Source organism: Gopherus evgoodei, chromosome 7 (genome assembly GCF_007399415.2).
Source record: "Gopherus evgoodei ecotype Sinaloan lineage chromosome 7, rGopEvg1_v1.p, whole genome shotgun sequence".
NCBI lineage: Eukaryota > Metazoa > Chordata > Testudines > Testudinidae > Gopherus > Gopherus evgoodei.
In genome coordinates, this window is record NC_044328.1 from 108799664 (window position 1) to 108819951 (window position 20288).

A 20288-nucleotide genomic window follows, 5' to 3' on the forward strand; every position below is an offset into this window, starting at 1 on the left:
AGGGGCTGGTAATTGCCCGCCAGCTGCTCCTATTTCAGCAGTGTGAGGAGACATTTTGCTGTGGCACCACAGATTGGACTATTACATTGGCCAAGGGGGCAGCTCTGTCTGCTCCCCTCTGCTGTCGATGGATCCTGGCACTGTCTCTGATAGATGCTGGTTTGCAATGAGAAAAATAGCTCCTTAGCCACTCAAGCACGTCCTAGGCAGATCAGAAACTTGCTTTCCACCCCCCTTCCCCCATTCAGTTCCTCTCTTCCTCTTTCACTATGTCATTCAGCCCCATCTGATGCATTAGATCTGTAACTGCAGGCAAAGCATGCTCCATGATAAGCTGTTCAGGGCCACTGGTGTGACATGGGGCTACTTCTGACTTTTTCTGCACCCAGGAGCCATAGATCCCCTAAATACAGCCACTGAAAATAGCCCTTATACATTCCCCTAATACCTTGCCAGCGCAAAGCACTCTTTGAACTCTGTATAGGAATCATCTTCACCCCCTGCTGAAATGCCCAGCAGCTTAGGACAGGAAGTGAAGAATGGGGTGTCTGTTGGAAGCTGCAGGGGGAATGTACAGGGACAGAGCACAGCCTGTGTGTGTGTGTGGATTGCAAACACATTCCCCTGATTACAGCTCATTGAGATGCAACATTTCCTTTCTGAGAGGGACCTGGGGGTGTGGAATGGGAAAGTGAACAGGTGTGGAGATACAGAGCACCAGACCCCCTGAAGGCCTCTGTACAGATCCAAATGAAATTGTGCAACTGCTCCCCAGGACTACGATAAAACCAGAAAGTAGAGCTCCTACACTGAGGCACTCACAGAGACGTGGCCTCTGCTAGCAAAAGTCTGGTGCTCCCTGGTTGACTGCAGGCAGGGCTCATGATGACATTGTACCCCCCTCATGACACCAGATCTGCTTTGGAAGGGGGTTTAGGGATTGTTGAAACCAGCAGTGAGGGAGTTATATGGAAAGGAGTCTTGTAGCCAGACTAAGCCATGGGACCCTATGGGGAATGTAATTAGATCTGGGAGTTGCTGTTGCTTGGGCTCATCTTACCTCCCAGGCTCAGGCTTTGTCTTAACAAATCCAGTCCTGTGAAGGCCAGTTTTTGCCTTTATGCAGTGTTGTAATGGGCCAGGTCTGCACGCACAGCTCCCCCAGCTCTGCTGGAGTGGGGCCCTTGCTGGGGCGGTTCAGCTGCCTGGACCCTTGCACTGAATTAATATTCACTCTCCTGGCTTTGGAGCTCACTGCAGAGAGAGGCAGGGAGCCAGTCAAGCTATGGGCTCTGATCACTGCTTGCCCACCCCATCCTGGGAGCCCAGCTCAGTGGGAGGTAGGCAGCCAACCTGGTTTGAATGACGATGGGATTCCCACTCCTTCCTCTCACAGTATTTCTCTGGCTAGAAGCTTGGGCTCAGTGGTGGGTTTCTAAGTGCTGCTCCAGACGTGCCTGAGGCTGGGAGCCTCTCTGCCTCACTCTCTTCTGGGGGCTTGGATTAGGGAGGTTATTAGGGAGCAGGGAAAGGCTGTTCCAGGACCCAACTTTCTGATTCAGAGACACTCTCCCCTCTTACTCAGTATCAGTGTCTCCACCTCTCCACCTCCCAACTACTGCCTCTCCTGAGGGACCGGAGCTGTTGAGTCTCAGCTACAGCATGTGGCATTGGGCTGCTCCTGGTCACCTTCTGTAAGGAGTGGGGGGGGGGGGGGGTGGAGCTTTCAGGCAGCGATCTGTGCTTGGTACAGCCTCTCTGGGGATTTGGCAGGATTAACCTTTGGAGGGTAGGAGGAAACATCAGGACTCACTTATTGAAAGAGGTTCTCCTATGTCTTCACTCTGGGCTCTCCACGTTCATCCCCCGCTCAGCCACCGCTCTTGAGACTTGCCCGAGAATCCTTTGTGTCAGCTCATATGACACTTGAAGGAGATAGCAGCATCCCTTGCCTCTGAGTACAGCCTGCAGTGGTGAGAGGCTGAGCAGATCTGCTCTGGCTGGGAAATGGGGAGCAGGCAGACTCATGACTCCTTTATAAAACTACTGCCGGCCTCCTGTCTGGCCTCAGACTGAGAACTGCCAGCATCAATGAATCCTCTGGTTGGGAGAACAGCATTGAGGGGATTTTGAGATACTGAGTAAGAGCAATGACTGTTCTCTGCAGGAGCCAGATCAGCAATTCACCAGGGACGGCCTGTGAGTCTGGAGAGCTGTTTCCTGCAGAGGCTGGAATAGCAGGGGGCGATGCCGGTCAGGATGGAGGGGAACTGGCAAAGGGGTGTCTGGTGGTGGTGGGGAGCTAGGGGCTGGAGTACTATAGATCAGGAAACTAGGGTATTGATGGAGCTGCAGATGGGAAACCAGGTGCTGAAACAGCTGGGAGTCTTGTTGGCAGCCTGTAGGTGTGGGGTAGACCAGGGCTACAGCCAGTCTTTCATCTTATCTCCTCTGTCCAGCCCTAATTGCTCTTTAATGGAGCCAGGCACCTCAGCGGTGGAGGGAAGGAGTGGGATGGGGTGGGGCGGGGTCCTTGCCAGGCTCCACTGGGAACCGTTGTGTTCAATCGTTGCTGTCCTGTGGTTAGAGTCCTGGGCAGCAGGACTGTGTTTGGAGTCTACCGCTATCTCCTCCTGTCTGGGAGGCCTTTTCTGATCTTTGTCGGCCCCCTTGTGCCCTGGGGTCCCTCTCAGAGAGCAGAGCCCACCCGCACCACCCAGCACCCAGGCTTCTCTGCAGACTCTGAGGTTCCCACCTCTATGGTTTCCTGGTGCCCCAGGGCTAATCTGTGACTCCTGCCTGGGCATAGCTATGGGTATGTCTGGTACCAGGCTGCTGTGTGTGAGCTCCCAACTGCTTCTGAGACCACAGCTTCCTGCCCCACCCAGGAGCAATCCCTGGGAGAGAAAGGGGATGGCGGAGCTCCTGGCTACCGCCATGCCTTGTTAGCAGCCTCTAAGCAATCTGAGGCAAGCCCCTAGTGGCTGCCCTGACCCCTCATCATGCCCCTAAGTGATGATGTTTCCCCGCTCTCCTTGGCTGCCCTGGATCTGGGGCAGAAATGAGCCAGTGGTAGCTAAGAGGGGCTCATATCATTTCCTCACTTGGTTATTGCACTAAGTCAGGAGCTCAGCCCCCCTTGCACACAGCAGTTTAAGCAGTGTCGATGTATTGACAAACGGCTCATCTCTCTCATTCCCTTCTTCTCTGGCAGCCTCTGCAGATTGACGACTATTTCTGTGGCCAGGATTTTAACCAGCCGCTGGGCGGGACGGTGACCATCGAGGGGACAGCGCTCTTTGTGGATAAGGAGGATGGCATGACCTCAGTGGCTGCCTATGACTACCGGGGACACACGGTGGTCTTCACCGGCACGCGGAGTGGCAGGATCAAAAAGGTAGGCAGCTTACTGGGCCGGGGTGAGGAGGCTGGTTGACTGACTACTTCCTTTGGGGCAGGGGCAGGATTTCAGTGCTGTGTTTTGAGGCACAAATGGTGTATGCAGGATGGGGAGTGGCAGCATTGACGAAGGCCAGTTCCCTTCCCTCTTGTCCACCAGGCATATTTATTAAAGCAATTGTTTATAGCAGGATTATAAGATGGGGAAATTCCCAACCCCTGCCCCCCTCATTCAAGTCCCAGTCAGCAGTGTTAGTGGAAGTTCCCATCGCACAATCTCTCCTAGGGCTGGGGGGTTGGGTTCACAACATAGCAAGGTATGCCAATACTGGTGGTTTCCCTCTATACCCTGTGTGCTTTTATCATTGGATTGCTTTGCCACTGACCTGAGAGGGGCTGCACATGGGTTGTATATGCCTGTATATGGGTTGATGCCTGTGGTGCTTCATTGGTCTCTGCCCTCTTGCCAGGTGGCAGTGCTGGCATGTGTGAGCTGGCATTTCTTGGGCGAGGCGAAGCGCCTTCTCTTGGCACTTCTTAAGTTCAGAAACTCCTCCTCACTGTTGGCCTTAAGTCCTGAATTGGGCCCAAATGATTGAAATAAGATGGAATGGAGAGGGAAAGGCCTGAAATCTTGTCAGGAAGGGACAGTCCTCCAGGGCAAAGAGCCTTTAGCCCAGGCCGGCACACTCAGAAGATCAGCAGGGGGAGAGCTTTCGTCTTGCCATAGCACCTGTGCTTTGCTTAGATATTCCTGGGCCTCGTCCCTGTCCCATTCGGCTGGGTGATGTGACCCCAGAGGGGGTGACATGTTTCTTAGACTGCAAGTATTGAACAGTGAGGTTGCTCCCCTCTTCCCTGCCTGCATTGCTAGCATCGTTAAGCTCCTATCCCCGTGCCATGCTAGGCCCTGCTGCAGCCTCTGTCTTGGGAAAGCCCTGAGGTGGATGGTAATGCTCCATGATGGGAGCAGAAGGAATCTAATAAGCTTCTGTAGAAGGGGAGTTCTCTTTGGGGCTGCATTGTGCTCCAGCCTGGCTGACCTAAGCCATCTGTGGGCAAAACTCCACAATGTGGGGGAGACCTCTCTTCCCCAGCGACACAAAAGGCTTCTTGTTGGTGGTAATTAGCAAATAAGTCTGTGCCTCTCACTGCATCTCCATGAGGCATGGATTTCCTGTTATCATAACATCATTCCTATAATTACAGCTGAATCTTCCCTGTATAAACACAGCGCACATTAACTGCATCCTCCACCAGGCAAAGTCATGTTGAGGGTCCTGGTACAGTCCTGCCAGAGGCCTGAAGTGCAGGACTCAGCTGGAGCACCCAGCTCTGTTTATTCCTCCAGAGCCCGGAGACACCGCCACTTGGGCCTACCCACTACCCGGCCCTGGGGATCAATGGCTTGAATTTTGAGCTCCTTTTGGATCTTTGTTTCCCAGCTAAAATTCCTCCTTTTTAAAATGACTCACTGGTATGTAGAAGCAAAGTCAGCTCTTTAGAGATATGGTGCAGTGGGGGGTGAAAGCACCACATTTGTCGGCAGGGTGGGGTCCGTTGGCATTGGGCTGTGCAGTAGTCACCTTGGAAGTCCTGAAGCCATTGGCAGCTGTTTCCTTGCATGAATTGACAATGTGATAGGCAGGCCACATGCTCCCTTGGGGTCGGTGTTTACATAGCCAAGTTAATAGGGGGATTAAATTAGAGGGGGCTGCAGCCCACCCCCCCTTTTGGTGAGGTGGGGAAGGATTTCAAAATAGTGGGAACATTATGCACAAGGAAGGCCAGGTGGTTTTATCTAGGGGTTTGGACTCTCACTGTGCTGTACAAACATGAGCTAAGTGTTCTTCTAGCCCCTCTACCTCAGGAGATGGTCCTAGTGTATTCCCCATTTTGCAGATAGGGAAACTGAGGCCTAGTGAGATGCAGTGACTTGCCAAGGCCACTTAGCAGACCAGTAGCAGAGCCAGGAGCAGTGCTCAGAGTTCCTGGCTCCTGACCCCTTGCTGTAGCCACATGACTCTGCTGCCTCTCTGTTTGACTGTGTGCAGTATGTTGGACTTGACCTGTGTGGGTTTCCTCTGGGCCACTAGTCTGTGATCAGCTGTGTCCACTCTGGTGTGAATGGCACAAATCCCTTCACCCCTATAGAAGTGCTAGAGGAAGCAGACTTTTGCTGAGGTGCTGATTCCTGGTTCACTGGGTCGGAAATACAGTGATTGGCCCAAGGCCAGTTCAGGACTGAACTAGGAGTGTGGTTAAATCATTATGCTGGTGTCCGCCTGCGTGGGGCCAGTGCTGGCAGAGGGGAGCCCTCTGTGTGTGAGTAGGGGTTAGACAGAGCTGCTTGCACAACCCTCTCCCCAGTCTCCTTGGCTTGGCTCCAGCAGAGCTGAATAGCCCCAAAGGGGTCCCAGCCATCATGGCGTAATGCATACACATGCTGTGCTGAGCTGAGCGAGATCTCTGTTGCTCCCCCGTCTCTGCTGACTGCCAAAGCTGAGCATCCAAGGCAGCACCCAGGTCTCTGATCCAGCTTCCCATGCTGGCTGGTGGCAGGACAGAGACCAGGCTGCTGGATTCGAGACCCCTTTGCCAGTCAGTTTGGGGATTTGAAATCATGATGAACGTGAAACTGGCTTCTGAGTTGGTGTAGGGAGAGGTCAACTGAGAATCATAAAATCATAGACTATCAGGATTGGAAGGGACCTCAGGAGGTCATTTAGTCCAACCCCCTGCACAAAGCAGGACCAATCCCCAACTAAATCTTCCCAGCCAGGGCTATGTCAAGCCTGACCTTAAAAACCTCTATGGAAGGAGATTCCACCATCTCCCTAGGTAACCCATTCCAATGCTTCACCACCCTCCTAGTGAAAAAGTTTTTCCTAATATCCAACCTAAACCTCCCCCACTGCATCTTGAGACCATTACTCCTTGTTCTGTCATCTGCTACTACTGAGAACAGTCTAGATCCACCCTCTTTGGAACCCCCTTTCAGGTAGTTGAAAGCAGCTATCAAATCCCCCCCTCATTCTTCTCTTCTGCAGACTAAACAATCCCAGTTCCCCCGGTTCCCTCCTCAAAAGTAACGTGCTTCAGTCCCCGTAATAACTTTTGTTACCCTCCGCTGGACTCTTTTTCCAATTTTTCCACATCCTCCTTGTAGTGTGGGGCCCAAAACTGGACACAGTACTCCAGATGAAGCCTCATCAGTGCCAAATAGAGGGGAATGATCATGTTCCTCGATCTGCTGGCAATGCCCCTACTTATACAGCTAAAATGATATTAGCCTTCTTGACAACAAGGGCACACTCTCAGCTCAAATCGAGCTTCTCATCCAGTGTAACCCCTAGGTCCTTTTCTGCAGAACTGCTGCCTGGCCATTCGGTCCCTAGTCTGTAGCAGTGCATGGGATTCTTCCGTCCTAAGTGCAGGACTCTGCACTTGTCCTTGTTGAACCTCATCAGATTTCTTTTGGCCCAATCCTCTAATTTGTCTAGGTTTCTCTGTATCCTGTCCCTACCATCCAGTGTATCTACCATTCCTCCCAGTTTAGTGTCATCTGCAAACTTGCTGAGGGTGCAATCCATACCATCCTCCAAATCATTAATGGAGCTATTGAACAAAACTGGCCCCAGGACCGACCCTTGGGGCACTCCGCTTGATACTGGCTGCCAACTGGAGCCATTGATGATTAGCCATTGAGCCTGATGATCTAGCCAGCTTTCATCCAGCCCATACTGCTTTAACTTGCCAGCAAGAATACTGTGGGAGACCGTATCAAAAGCTTTGCTAGTCAAGAAATAACATGTCCACTGCTTTCCCCTCATCCACAGAACCAATTATCTCATCATAGAAGGCAGGTAGGTTAGTCAGGCATGACTTGCCCTTGGTGAATCCATGCTGACTGTTCCTGATCACTTTCCTCTCCTTTAAGTGCTTTAGAATTGATTCCTTGAGGATCTGCTCCATGATTTTTCCAAGAACTGAGGTGAGGCTGAGTGGGTGGCTGTTGGCAAAGAGAAGAGTATGTGTGTCTGGATGGGTGGGAGGTTAGTCTCTGAACACCTTTCCCCCACTATCTCATTCTTCTGGGATGCATCAGTTGGCAGTACTCTCCCCCGACTTGGATGCAACAGTAGGCAGTCCCCACACAGTTATCCTCTTGCTCTATCTGGGATCCTTCCCCATCCCTGGTCTGGTGGCGTCTGTTGTGAACCCCGGATACCGAATAAACCCAAGAAAAAAAGGGGGCCACACAGAAAAGCCACACAGAAAAGCTGGTGCAGGGAGAGTCGAGGAGGCAGCTCTGGGCTTGTGTCCATGATTTGGAGTTCAAGGTGCAAACCTGCAGTACTGGGGAGGGGAAGAGATTGTGACCCTCTGCATGTATTGGGCCAAATTCAGTCTTGGTGTAAGTGGGGACAGTTGCATGGACTCCAGTGGAAGTGTTCTTGCTTCCACCATGTCTGAATCCAACCCATTGTCTGTATTTCCTTCTGTCAGAGGATCTCATGGCATTTCATGAGCATTAGTGAATGAAGACACCTCACACAGCCCCACTGGGTTGGGTCAGTATCCTTATCTCAGTTTTACAGAGGGGGAAACTGAGGCACAAAGCAGGTTAGGAACATGCCCAAAGTCACACAGTGAGCCAGTGCCAGATCCAGGAATAGAACCTAGGGGTCCGTGCAGTCTGCCCTCTGCTCCTACAGCTAGACCACACCTTTGGGTTTCTTCATCTGTTCCGAAGTCTCAATTTCCGTTTCTCTCCTTCAGTTGCCTTCCTCCTCGACATCATCATCTCTATCAGAGGAGGCATCGGGGTCGCTAGTGAGTTGGCATGGATTGTGAGAGGCTTGCTGCCGAAGGCAGCTTGTCCTCTCTTCCCGATCAATAAGGGAGCTGAAGTGACTGGTGTTGCATTTCCACCAGCCTCTCCTGCTATTGAATTCTAAATTGCAGGTTTTAAATAGGTCTGTGCCAGTGTGGTGCAGAGGGAGGGGAGGGAAGTGTGGGAGGAGGATTCATGAAGCCACTGAGACAGTGTTACACATCTAGTTATTATCCCAGGAACCTGACGATTGCTATTTGTCTGGCAAATTTCTCCCTGAGGTGCCAGGTCTTTCTCTGTTTCCATTCCTGCATCTTCATCTAACTTTTCCCTCCCCCTCTTCCTGCGACTTCTGTGGCCCTGCTGTGGTAGTAGATAGAGTGAGTGCCCACCCGAGGTACATGGGCAGCCCCGCTGGTTCTGGGCTGCCCCCTCAGGATAATAGAGGATGCAGGGCTGGTCCTGCTGAGCCCTGCAGTGATTTTGGAACTTCAGACCCGCTAGTGTGACTCATGTTCATGTGGAGTCTCTCCTTTCTTTCCATTTGCTTCACTCTGCCCGTCTGCAGCCATAGTATCAGAGCCCCTGCTGCTCCATGGCCCACCGGGTATGATGGGCTCTGGCCCGTTAGGGCTTAAGGGAACAAAATGGGGTTTGACAGGAAACAAACGGGTGGTTCTCCGTCCCATTTCCAGTGAGCAGGTCTCCTCCTCACAGTCTTGGTGGGCTTGTTTCTGAGAGAGGCCAAGGACAAGACTCTCCTCCCGTTCAGTGGTTCAGGCTAGGACGCACTGATGGGATAGTGTAGGGGATGTTTCTCCTTAGGCTGTCCTCTAGGGTCCATCGCCATTGCACTGGAGCACCTTGTAGGGTTTTTAAAAGGAGAAGAGCACTCGCTTCCTCCTTTTTTGTGCCTCCTTTCTGCTTTCACTCAGAGGCAGAGGAAATAGTCTATTTGGTAAGAGAGGAGCGAGGGTTTACTTGCAATTGGAAAAAAAAATTCTAGCAGGCAGGCAGAGCAGAAGGTGAGAATGTTGCGTTTAGTTCTGAAAGCAACGAGGTCTGTGCTCACTCTTACCCCTATGGGAGCAGATTTCACAGTCCAGATCCTCCCCAGGGGAGTCCCAGCTCCTGCACTCATCATGAGACAGCCTCATTGGTCACCCATGTCATCGTTGCAGCTGGGAGCTTGTGCTGTGTGTGCATGATGGGAATTTGCCATAGAGGCGGGTGTTGTCTGTGTACTGCAGGCATTTTGGCCTGTGTTTTCTGACCAACTCTGCCCGGGTCTGTCTGGGTGTTGAGTAATAAGGGGGAGAGGAGTGAGCGTCGTGGAGTCTGCAGGTAAAGGCTTTGGAGGTGGAAGAGTGGTTACCCATGACATCTCCCTGGGTGCTCTCCTGAAGGAAGAACCCAAGGCATTTCAGTGTATTTCCGTTCCCCGGCTGTTTGGAGATCAATGATCTCAGATGACACGAAAAGGCTCAGCAAGATGAGCATGGCTGGACTTTCCTTGTCAATGGATGAGGGAGGTTGGCCACAAGAGCAGCATGTGCTCTTGGTGTCTCTTGCTCTGACATGTGGGACACAGGGCTGTGGCTACTAACGAGACCTTGGAGACTGTGCTTTGCCAGCTCCTGGATTGCTTAGAAAGGGCTATAGTGGTATGTGAGGTCTCTCGGGGGAGCAATGTTTTTTTTCAGTAGTCGCTGGATTATTATGTGCTTCAGGATGCGTGGGAATCTCAACCTCTTCTTTGGCTAGAAGCCCTCAATCTCCAGGGCTGCCAATCCAGCATCCATCACCAGAATAAAATCCACCCAGATATGGTACAATAACAATAAAACCTGGGCTTTGGCTGACTTTGAAAGTCCACCCTACTGAGCCCAGTTGGAGGGAACCAGAAATGTAAGTAGGGGGAGCAGAGGGCTCTGAAGATTTGAGGGAGTACCTCTCATTTGGGGGAGGGTAGATCTTTTTTCAACCATTGCACCTTCAGGGCTCATGTGCTGAAGGCTGCTGAGTGTGTGTGCGTAGGGGAGGGGTGTCCTATGTCCCCTACTCTAACCTTGGAGCATTGCTGTGGGTGTTGTGGGGGGCGCAACACAGAGAGCTCAGCTTCTCCCAGCTGGGGCCGTCTGGCTGGACCGGGAGGATAGGGAAAGTGCTGCCTCAGCAGTTACCTGATCTTCCTGGGGAGCCCGGTGTAACCAGACCCTGCCGCTGGCTGTCTCTGCTGCCTCCTCTGGAGTTGGAGTAGCGCTGGCTCAGGTCTCAAGCAGTCTGTTTTCTGGAGGCTGAGTCTGCTTGGGAGATTTGGCTTGTTGTGTGAGAGGGAGAGCGGGATAGGCGGTGCATTTGCTTCCCCAGTAGGGTCTTTGGAGGGTGAGGAAGAAAGCCTTGTGTAGGTCACTCTGTAAGCCATGCTGGGTGGTGGAGAGTGCACTCGGGGAGCCCCACCCGGAGAAGTAGCCACTAGCTTGAAGGGATGGAATGAGGGGAACACAGGCATGCAGGTGGTACACGTCTCCTCTGACCTCCTGCTGCTTAGAGCCCTGGATTTTCATGCCCCAACTCTTTGGGGGTTGCACCAGTTGCCCCTTGCAAGAGGTTGAATGGATCATGGGGAAACCTGGGAAGAATTAAATTGGACTAATACCACTGGTGCCTGCCTCCCCTTTATATATGTACCTGCCAGGCAGGGCAGCTGTAACCTACTTCCTGGAGGAAGGCGGGACTTCCTGAAGTGGTAGGTTAGTGGTTAATAAGTTGAGTCCTCCTCCAATGCTGTCCTGCTTCCTAATGCTGATGTGCTTTGGCCAATGGGCTTTATGGAGCAACAGAGAAGAGTGGTGGTATTGCCCAGAGGGTATTGCATCTATGTTTTGTGTTGGCAGTGGGGAGGGGAGTGTGTGCTAGGGACATGGGTCAGCTTACCTCTCTTCACTGCAGGGTGTACTGTTCTCACTGAGTTCCTCACAGGATCAGGCCCTTAGCCAGGCAGATGGGATTGAGGGGCATTGACAGAGCTGTTGGTGAGACTGGGACTGGGGATCAAGGGGCACAGTGGCAGAGCTGTTGGGGAGTCCAGGACTGGGTAGCAGGGGGGCTGCAGGGTGGGATCGAGGGGCATCCATATGGCTGCGAGCTTGTCACCTTGGCAAGTAGTTACATTTGGCACAACGCTGCTGGATAATCCCCTTCCCCTCTTGGGCTTGTCTCCCTTCCTGAGGGAGGTGAAGCCTCTGTTGTCCTGCCGGAATGTGGAGCACAGCGGGAAAGAAATGCCAAGTCTAAGCCATGCTGCCTGCCTCCTTCCCTTGCATGCTTGGCAGGCGGCCTTGTCAGCCCAGCAGTTCTATCCCCAGCTGTCTCCTCAGCCCTGCAATGTGTTAGCATGGGATCTGGTGTTGGGTTAGACCCCACAATAACATGACCATGTAGTGAAAGTCCCCAAGATCATAAGTGTGCTGGTGTCTGTGGGATGTCTCTGTGCCCAGGGAAACCCCATTGCCTGCATGTGAACATCCTGCTCGCTGCCCAAAGCTCAGCTATCCAAGCAACCTGAGAGCTCACCTGGGACAGACAGACACTTCTGCTAGCATTTCCAGGAGCCCTGCAATGGATGCCAGGTTAAAGAGGATATCGCCATCCGGAATTGAGGGTGGGAGGGTGGGGAGAGTCACTGCCCTGTTTGCACATTCCCTGGATGGCAGCTCCAAGCACTTGCCCAGGCTGTCGCCTGCAGACAGAACTCTCCTTTGTCCCAGGAAAGGGTCACGTGGGCTGGCTTGCTTGCAGAGGCTTCCTAGACAGGCTGCAAACAGTTGCTTCTCAGAGGCTCAGCTGCTGGTCAGCACCTGTTGCTCTTGCAGCTGTAGCCTCTTCCCTGACCTGCACTTCCCCATCCTGTCCCCCCTTGTTTCCCTTGCCCCCTCTTCTTGGCTCTGCACAGGCAGGAGTATTGTGTCACACTCAGAATCCTCCTCTCCCACTGACTGATAAGAAGCCCAGTCTGCTTTCCAGCACAGGAGCTGGCTTTGAATGGTGCTGAGCCCTAGGGCAGGCGGGGAGGGGGGTGACTGGCAGCGGATGGCAGGACAGTCAGGTTTGGGAGCAGATGGTTATAATGGTGATGCAACTGCAGTAGGAAGTGAGTTGTATGACTGGACTCTAAGCATTGCACTAGCAGGGGGGTTGCAGGTCAGGATTTAGGCGCCTTGGCTGTGTGGTGGGGAGCCCAGGGCTGGACTTGCAGGATGTGTTGAAGTCCGGAGTGAGGAGCATCAGCAGAGCTGTACAGGACTGATATCTGGCAGGAATGGGATGCTGCGTGGAGCAGACCAAGCCATTGAAACCACAAAAAAGTTGGCCCTACCTGGTGATTTCTCTGCTGTGTCACCAGGCACATGGTTATCTTTGGAAAGCCCAGTCTCTGAAATGTTGTGCAAGTACCCTCGTGCTATCTGTTCCCCACAGTCATGGGGTTGTTTTGTGTTCTCTGGGTAATTTTTGCCATTGCCAGGATGAGTAACTGGGGGATGATCTTCCCGAATACTGCCAGTTTTGGATGCAAGCCACTTCCTCTTAGGCTACAGCAGAGAGCGGGGAGAACTATCAGAGACCTGTGGGGTTTACCCTGTGATTTACTGGATTTTTAGAACCAGGGAAGTGACACTGTGAGTTGATCTTTTTGTGTCTTTATTCTCCTTGGTGGTTTCCAAAGAAAATCTGCTCTGTGCAAGGCAAATGAGATTTGATTCCTAACTCTGGCTCTTGCCAGGCAGTTGCTGACCCCTCTCCCCATCTTGACATTCACTGGAGAATCATGGTTTCCTTGGGGCTGTCTCATACTCCTGCAAAGTGGGACATTATGGGCCTGATGTGCAAAAAGCCACATGTGCAGCTGCAAAACTGCTCACTGATGCACTTAATTTGCTCATGCAAACATGTATCTCCAACTGATGCTTATATGCACGTGCCGAGTGCACACGTTTCACGTATGCTTAGTGTTCATGTGAAAAATGCACCAGGAGCTATAAGCTTATTGGGCATGAACAAAAAATGCACCATTATTTGTAACCTGTATCTTCATTCTTGCTTACCACAGTTTCCCAAACATACATCTCACATCGAGATGGAGCATTGCGTCCTGGGACTTGTAGTCCCATGGGATCACCTCTCCATGCTAGGAACAGTGTCTGCCATCTGTTCCACATTATGCAAATTAGGCATTGCCTTAGGGCTTCTGCTAAACCCCACTGTGGCCCCCTTGGTTGACCCAGCGTTGGGTGCCACCTGACTTGTTGGGGAGGTAGGATCAGCTCTTACGTTCAGCAGCCAGCTGGCCCTAAGATTACAATAGCCCCCAATGTGCCGGAGTCCCCAGAAATACTGATGAGGGAGATGAGACGGGTTCAGAGCGGGTGCCCTGCTGCCTCCTTGCCGCAGGCTCAGGGCTTTAGGGAGCTGGCTTGTCACTTGGATGAGGAGGATTAAGCTGTGAATATCTTTTGGAAGGGGATTAGTTGGGATCTGGGGGCTTTGGGGGTCTTAATTTGTATTTTTCAGGATAGGAGTTTGGATGGCTTCTCTGGGGCTACTGGTAGGGAGGGGGCGAGAGGGAATCGAGTTACTCCAGATATACCCCACAGTCAGTGAGAGCAGAATTTGGCCCAGTGGTGGGATTAGGATTGGGCCCAAAGTTCAGGGACGCAGATGATTTATAACAGAAGCTGTGGGATCCTAAAGGTGGTTAATGGGAAGCGGGGGAGGGGTTCTGCTGGCTGAGGCTTTGTATACAGCAGCTTTCTTGCTCTCCCCGGTGCATTGGGCAGAGATGGGAGGTGGTGGTAGGGAGCCTGTCGGGTACATAGTGGCTTAACAGCTTTATTCTTTTACCTGCAAATGGGCTTGAAGGATGTACCAGGCAGTGCCTAGCTCAAGGCTGATGTGAAGGGCAAGCGAGGCCAAATCAGAAAGGCCCAGGGCTAATACCTTGGTGAGAAGTCCACCCTCTGACCTGTGGCTGCTGGGACAAGCAAAGGTGCTGGGTTTCCTATCAGGTTGCTATTTCCAGAGCCTGCTCAGTGGCTCCATCTTCCATAGCCTCTGGATAGGGGGTGTCAGATAACTGTAGTGTCCTCCCTCTCTTCTAGGCTGCTAGAAGGAAGTGTGCCTTTGTTCCTCCCCCCAAGCTTCTTCCTGATGGGATGGTGGATCCACTACCTACCTTTCCCCAACCGCTCTGCTGCTGCCAGGGGTCATGTGCAGGAGATGTGCATCTCTGCCACACCTCCTGGCTGCTGTTTGTCTGGTGGTGTTCCCATTCTCCTGTCCCTTCCCCCATCAGCTTGCCGGGCCTGTTTGATCAGAGGGGTAAATGAGGGGGGCCTCCGTTGATCTGTCCCAATGATTCCCACACTTTTTTTACTGGTGACCCCTTTCACATAGCAAGCCTCAGAGTGCGAGTCCCCGTAATAAATTTAAAAACATTTAAATATATTTAACACCATTATAAATGCTGGAAGTGAAGCGGGGTTTGGGGTGGAGGTTGACTGCTCGCAACCCCCCATGTAATAAGCTCGTGACCCCCTGAGGGGTTCCGACCCCCAGTTTGAGAACCCCTGATTTCTCCCATCCTTAGCGTCCTCTCCCATGAATAGCTCCAGGCCAAGATTTTCCAAGTGACTAGTGACCCTGGTGTACACCTTAATGAAGGGCCTTGTTTTCAGACAGCACTGAGCACCCGCTCTTTGAAAACCCGGCCCCTTTGAGGTCTCTGAGGCTGGGTCCCATGTGCTTACTGCCTAGGCCTCTGTGTGGCTCTCCTCAGAGCTTTCCCAAGCAGCTGTGGCAAAGCAAAACTAACCTAAATCTAGTAGTTTCCTGGCTGCCCACAGGGATCCAAAGAGCTGCAGCAAAAATGGCTGAAGCCTTGTGAATTTCTCCTGCCGCCTTGGGAAGGGACTGGGCAGAGAAGAGGCCCTGGAGCTGCCTGTCTGCAGACTCAGGGAGAGGACCATGCTGCATCGGGCCTCACTTGGAAGGATTGTCTTCGCAGTCAGGAATGAGAAACACTTTTAATCGCTTTAAAGGAAAGCTTGGATTTAGTGGGAGTCTCTGGCCTAGGCCTCCAGCCCCTCCATTCCTCAGGGGAAGGTTCCTCAGAACGGGGGAGGAGGAGTGGATTTTCCAAGCCAGACTCTTAAATGGTTTTGTACAAATTAAGCTGGGAAAGATCTGTTAGAGGGGAAGGATGGTCTCTTTGGTCAAGCACAGGTCTGGGAGTCGGGACAAGGAGTTCTGTGTCTTTGTCTGTCCCTCCGTGCCCCCCCCCCGCCCCCAATATGCTTTGTGACCATGGGCAAATCCTTTTTCTCTTGCTCCCTCATTCTCCCCACCTTACCAATGAGGTCCCATTTATTAAAGTTTCTGGTGCGCTTTGAGCTGCTCAGGTAGAAAGCATGAGAACTGGGCTAAAGATTATCGTATGTGCCCAGATCAAAGATGACGGTCACTTCAGGGATGTGTTCCCCACCTGCTGCACTCTTTTCCTCCAGCTGCCAATGCAGGTTTGTTCCTTTGGATGTATTCCACAGGGTTTTCATATGTCTCCGAGGATGGGGCTCACACCTCTTGTTATGGAGAGGGTGTGTGACAGGCCAGTAGATCTCCCAATATTCAAGCAAAATTTTCCTTTGCTTAATTTAATCACATTTTGTGTAACGGATACTCCCTTGGCCACCCTACATGGACCCTTCCTGTTTGATCTCCACTCCCTTCCGTAGCACCTGCTGAGCCAAGCAAGATGTGGTTAGCTCTGTGTCCTGCCCCACAAATCTTTGCTCACGGTCAGTGTTCTTCCCTGAATTTCCTCGCAGGGGCTGTGCTGGTTTGGAATCACTATCACTCGGTCTGGGTGGGCTTGGCTGGGCTGGTGCTGAAGACCTGCCTTGCCCCTCTTATGCAGGATCTATCCTCAGTACCGTGCTGCTGTTCTTCTGAAGCAATAGTGAAAGTGAAGTCTGGCAAGAGGGGGGTTAAAGCTGAGTGTTTGAGAGCTCCCAAGGCTGGCACCGTTGAGAGACTGACTGACCAGGTCTGTCGCTCTTTCCCTGGCATCGCGGCTCAAGAGGTGTCAGACTGAGTGGCTCTCGCAGCAAGCTGAGCTCTGATTTTGGGGGGATGTTTCTTTGTCTAGATCTGCCTGTCCGGTCGCCACTGTAATCCCTTTAACCCTCCTCCCGTCCCGAACCCAGATGGCCCTTGGCGCAAATGCATTAGGGAGTGTCTGTGCCTGGAATCTGCTCCCCCTCAGAGCTCACACTCTCTGCAGCTTGTTTATTCTCTCCCACGGAAGGCAACGCTGAGCTGGCCCCACATCTGCTTTTTTTGGCTCATCTTCTTTGCTTCTTTTATTGTTGTTGTTGTTAATCTATTCATGCTAAGTGGTCATCCTGACCCCTTTAAACACATATATACATACTCTCCCCCTCCCCCCCAATCCCTTGTTATGGGGAGGATCAAAGGGCTCCGGGCGTATGCTTGCTAGGTTACTGACTTGGTGAGAGCTGGTCTCACCTGGGAGGAGGTCACAGTGGATGCTTTGCCTTTAAGGTTCCAGATATGCAATGGCTCAAGCTCCTCCCCATCCTCTCCAGCATTTGCAGGTCCTCAGAGAAGCTGGGGCGACAGAGGGAGGACAGGGGAAGGTGGGGGCCCCCTAGAATCACTTGGTAGTGGGATGGTAATGACTCTAGTTTGGAAGGAGGGGACCCTGGTGACTTTGGGGGAGGAAGTGCTTCTGGCCAAGGGCTTTGCAAGAATCAGTAGCTTGCTGCATTCCAAGCTGCTGAGGTAGGACAGGAAGCCAGGCACGCCCCCTTCTGTCCTCTTCCCCCCTGGGCAGCTTTGCCTCTATTCTGCTCCCAGAGAACAATCTTCTCTCAGTGATTTAAAAGCAAAATATTTTCCCATTGCAATGCTCTTCCCTCTCCCACCCCTAGTGGGTCAACAGTTATCCCCACAGGCTTGGCAGGGACTGCAAGGCATCTGTCTGAAAGAGGAGTAGTGAGGACTCCTGGGTTAGAATGTACATAGAGACTGAGGCGGGACAGGGCGCTGGTGGTTAAGCAAGGCTGTTCCCACCTGCCATCTCCCTGAGGGAGGCAGGGATTGGCCCCTAATGCCACTCAGGGGCAGTTGCCTGTCTGAAAAGGTGTCTTATCTTGTCCCTTCTGCCTCCACTACTACCTGCAGGTCCTTCAGTGGCACTGCTCTGGAGGGAAGTCTGCCGCTTCCTCCATCTGTATGCAGGCAGTGGTGGTCACTGGAGAAGGTGTCTCCCTGTAGAATGCAATTCAGCTTAGAGGATGCAACAGAAGTGTTTCTCAGTGCGACTGAGATGGTGGTGGGGATTGAAGGGAGAAGCTGGGATGCTGCTAATCTCCAATAACAGCTTGGTTTCCCACTCTCCTAGCAGAGCAGCCACTGCTGGGCCTTTCAGCAGCTGAAGCAGTGTGTGTGTCTGCCCTATCTGAGCTACCTCCTGAAGGGATCAGCTGGAACCCTTGCCTTTGTTGGGGAGGTGGGTCCACACCAGTGTCTGGGGCTGGCATCCACCTCTTCGAAGGCTGTCAGTGCATGAGGGGATGGCATTCCCTTTCTTGGTATCCGACATGCACAGACACAGGATAGCCGGAACGAATCCTCCAGATCCCTGGAGGCTTGTCCATTGCACCCTATGGTGCAAGGTGGAACCTCTTCTGGATGGATGAGACCTGGCAGAGATCACGGACCAAATGGCCCAGCACAGTCCTGGGTAGTGCACCATGCTACATGGATTGTCGGCCCTTGGCATGCATCCAGCGAGCTCCGGCCTCATTCCCTGTCCCTGCTGGCTGCATGGTGTGTCCAACATGTGGAATCCAGCCCCTGGCTCTTGGGACTTGTTAAAAAACGCGCTAACTCTCCTTGTGACTCTGCTTTCCCCTGCCCTGCTGGCAGTCATAACCATTGCAAAGGGGAGGAGAAGCGCTGGGTGATGCCTTCAGAGCCAGCGTTGGGCCATGGATGGAAGTGAGTCATTTACCTCCTGGCCTTGGTGCGCGCTATTTCTGGAATGAGCAGTGTTTCCCAGCAGTATGGGCTGATGTGGGCGAACCCATCTTCTTAGCAGCCTTGTACCACCCTTGCATACCAACTGGGGAGCTAAGGGAAAGGTGGGGGTTACCTGGCGGCATGTGCTATGCCCCTAGCTCTGCACAAAGTGCTTTGATGTGGAAGGCCCCTAGTGGGGGCAGCTCATCTGGCAGTGGATCTGTCAATCCCATTCTTGGGCCTGGTGTAGATCTGTAGCTGTTCTGAGCCCCTTGGGCATTTCCTGCTGTTCTGCCCCGCATCTGCCCAGGCCTGAGTCTTGACTGGCAGGCCCCTACTATTCTTATCATAGCAGGCCCTGACTCAACAGCTGGGCAGAAGCCCCTGAATTACAGGGAGGGCTAGTTAGGAGGGTCTTGTTGCTGTTATCTGAAACCCCACTTTCAACACTGGGCCCTGCTGAATGTGCTGAGGTGTACCAAGGCAGGGGGCACCTGCCAACTATATCGGGTAAGTCCTGATGTTCCCTAGGTTGCGCTTGAAGGTTCATGGGCAGGGGAGGCCCAACAAGTGTGGGGGAAGGGCCAAGCGGTGAATGGGTTAAATGCCTGGTCTAGCCTTCCCTTGGGGAGTGCTGCCAGAGACATTCTCCTTGTAGCAAGGCCAGGCCCAGGCAACGCCTTATGTGAGAGGCTTCCCTAACCTCACAGCAGCATGTAGGGTGGGGGAATCCTGTGATTGCCATAGCCTTGGGTGAATAGCATGCTCCACTTGCAGAGGGGTCTGGCTCAACCCACCTGCGCTGCTCTGGCCTGCTCCCAATGGGATTACTGCCTTTTGCAAATCCCAGAAGGGTTTAGAACAGGTTAAAAAAACCTTACATTCCCTGCTCCCATCACTGCATCTCCCCGTGCCCCCTGTACAGCTGCCCCAAGGGTTTGGCTTGTGGGTGCTGGGCTTCCCAACTTGAGTCTGGAATGTCATATGGCTCTTATGTGGAAGGGGCCTCCCCGCACAGCCCTGGGGCTTGTTCTGTGTAGCAAGCAGCACAGAGCTGGGCCATCGGACTGGAGATCGCTAAGCCAGCTGTTTGTGCTGCACAAGGGCCCGTTGTTCTCTCTCTGTCTCTCCCCTACTCTGTGGTTGTCTCTGTCCCCTCCTCTCTGGGGACCCTCTTCTCCCACTATAGAAGACAACTAGATCTCCTAGACTTCTCTGGGGGTGTCTCGAATCCTGCAGTGGAAGAATTGGGCCTTATCTGTGTGCCTGCCGCTCTCCATTCAATAGCAGTAAGTTTATTGGCGTGACAAGGTAGCTGAGCGTTGCCAAAGTGAATCCATCAAATACCTCTTGGCTGCTCCCCACCCCCTTGGGAACACTCGCTGGAGTCTTTAAGCTCCAGCCCTTTTAATCAGGGTGGAGGCTTGGGGCTGTGGCTTGTTAAGCTGCTGGGTATTGGGGAGGAGCGAAGGGAGTCTCCAGAGCACGCCATGGGGGCTAGGGCCCTTTGCTGTGTGCATTGGCTGGTTCCTGCTTGTGAGGAAGGGGGCTTATTCGCTGCTCATTAGCATCTGGCTTTGTTCAGCCGAACTGCTTCCTTGTGAACCATTGGCCTCTGCGAGCTGCCCTGGAGCCACAGACAGGGCTGGCAGCAGCCACCCGCTCCCACCCTCAGGTGTCTCAGTGGGACAGAGTCTGGATGCATCCCGCTTGACAAGAGGCAGACAACTGGCTGGATTGACAGCTCTGGGCTGGAGGTTATTTCTCCTGCCTCACCAGGGATGCTGCTGTGCCCCCACCCCCTTTTGCCCTATCCCCTTTAGTGACCCTTTGAATCACTACTGGCATTTCAGGAGGCCGCTGTGACTAATGACACGGCCTTCCCTGGGGAGGGAGGGGAAGGTTTTGTGTGGTCACAGGCTCCGCCCAGCCCGCCTCCCGGCTGGCCAGG

General features: G+C 52.9%; 1 protein-coding gene across 5 annotated transcripts in view; it reads left to right on the forward strand.

The window, feature by feature from the left end:
- The window catches only part of PLXNA1 (plexin A1), a 401191-nt gene that overhangs the window by 171845 nt on the left and 209058 nt on the right, over positions 1–20288 (forward strand). For all 5 annotated transcript variants that reach the window (XM_030568426.1, XM_030568425.1, XM_030568430.1 and 2 more), the window contains one exon: positions 3215–3397. In XM_030568426.1, coding sequence (XP_030424286.1) covers positions 3215–3397 — 183 coding nt within the window. The remainder of the gene's footprint in view (positions 1–3214; positions 3398–20288) is intronic.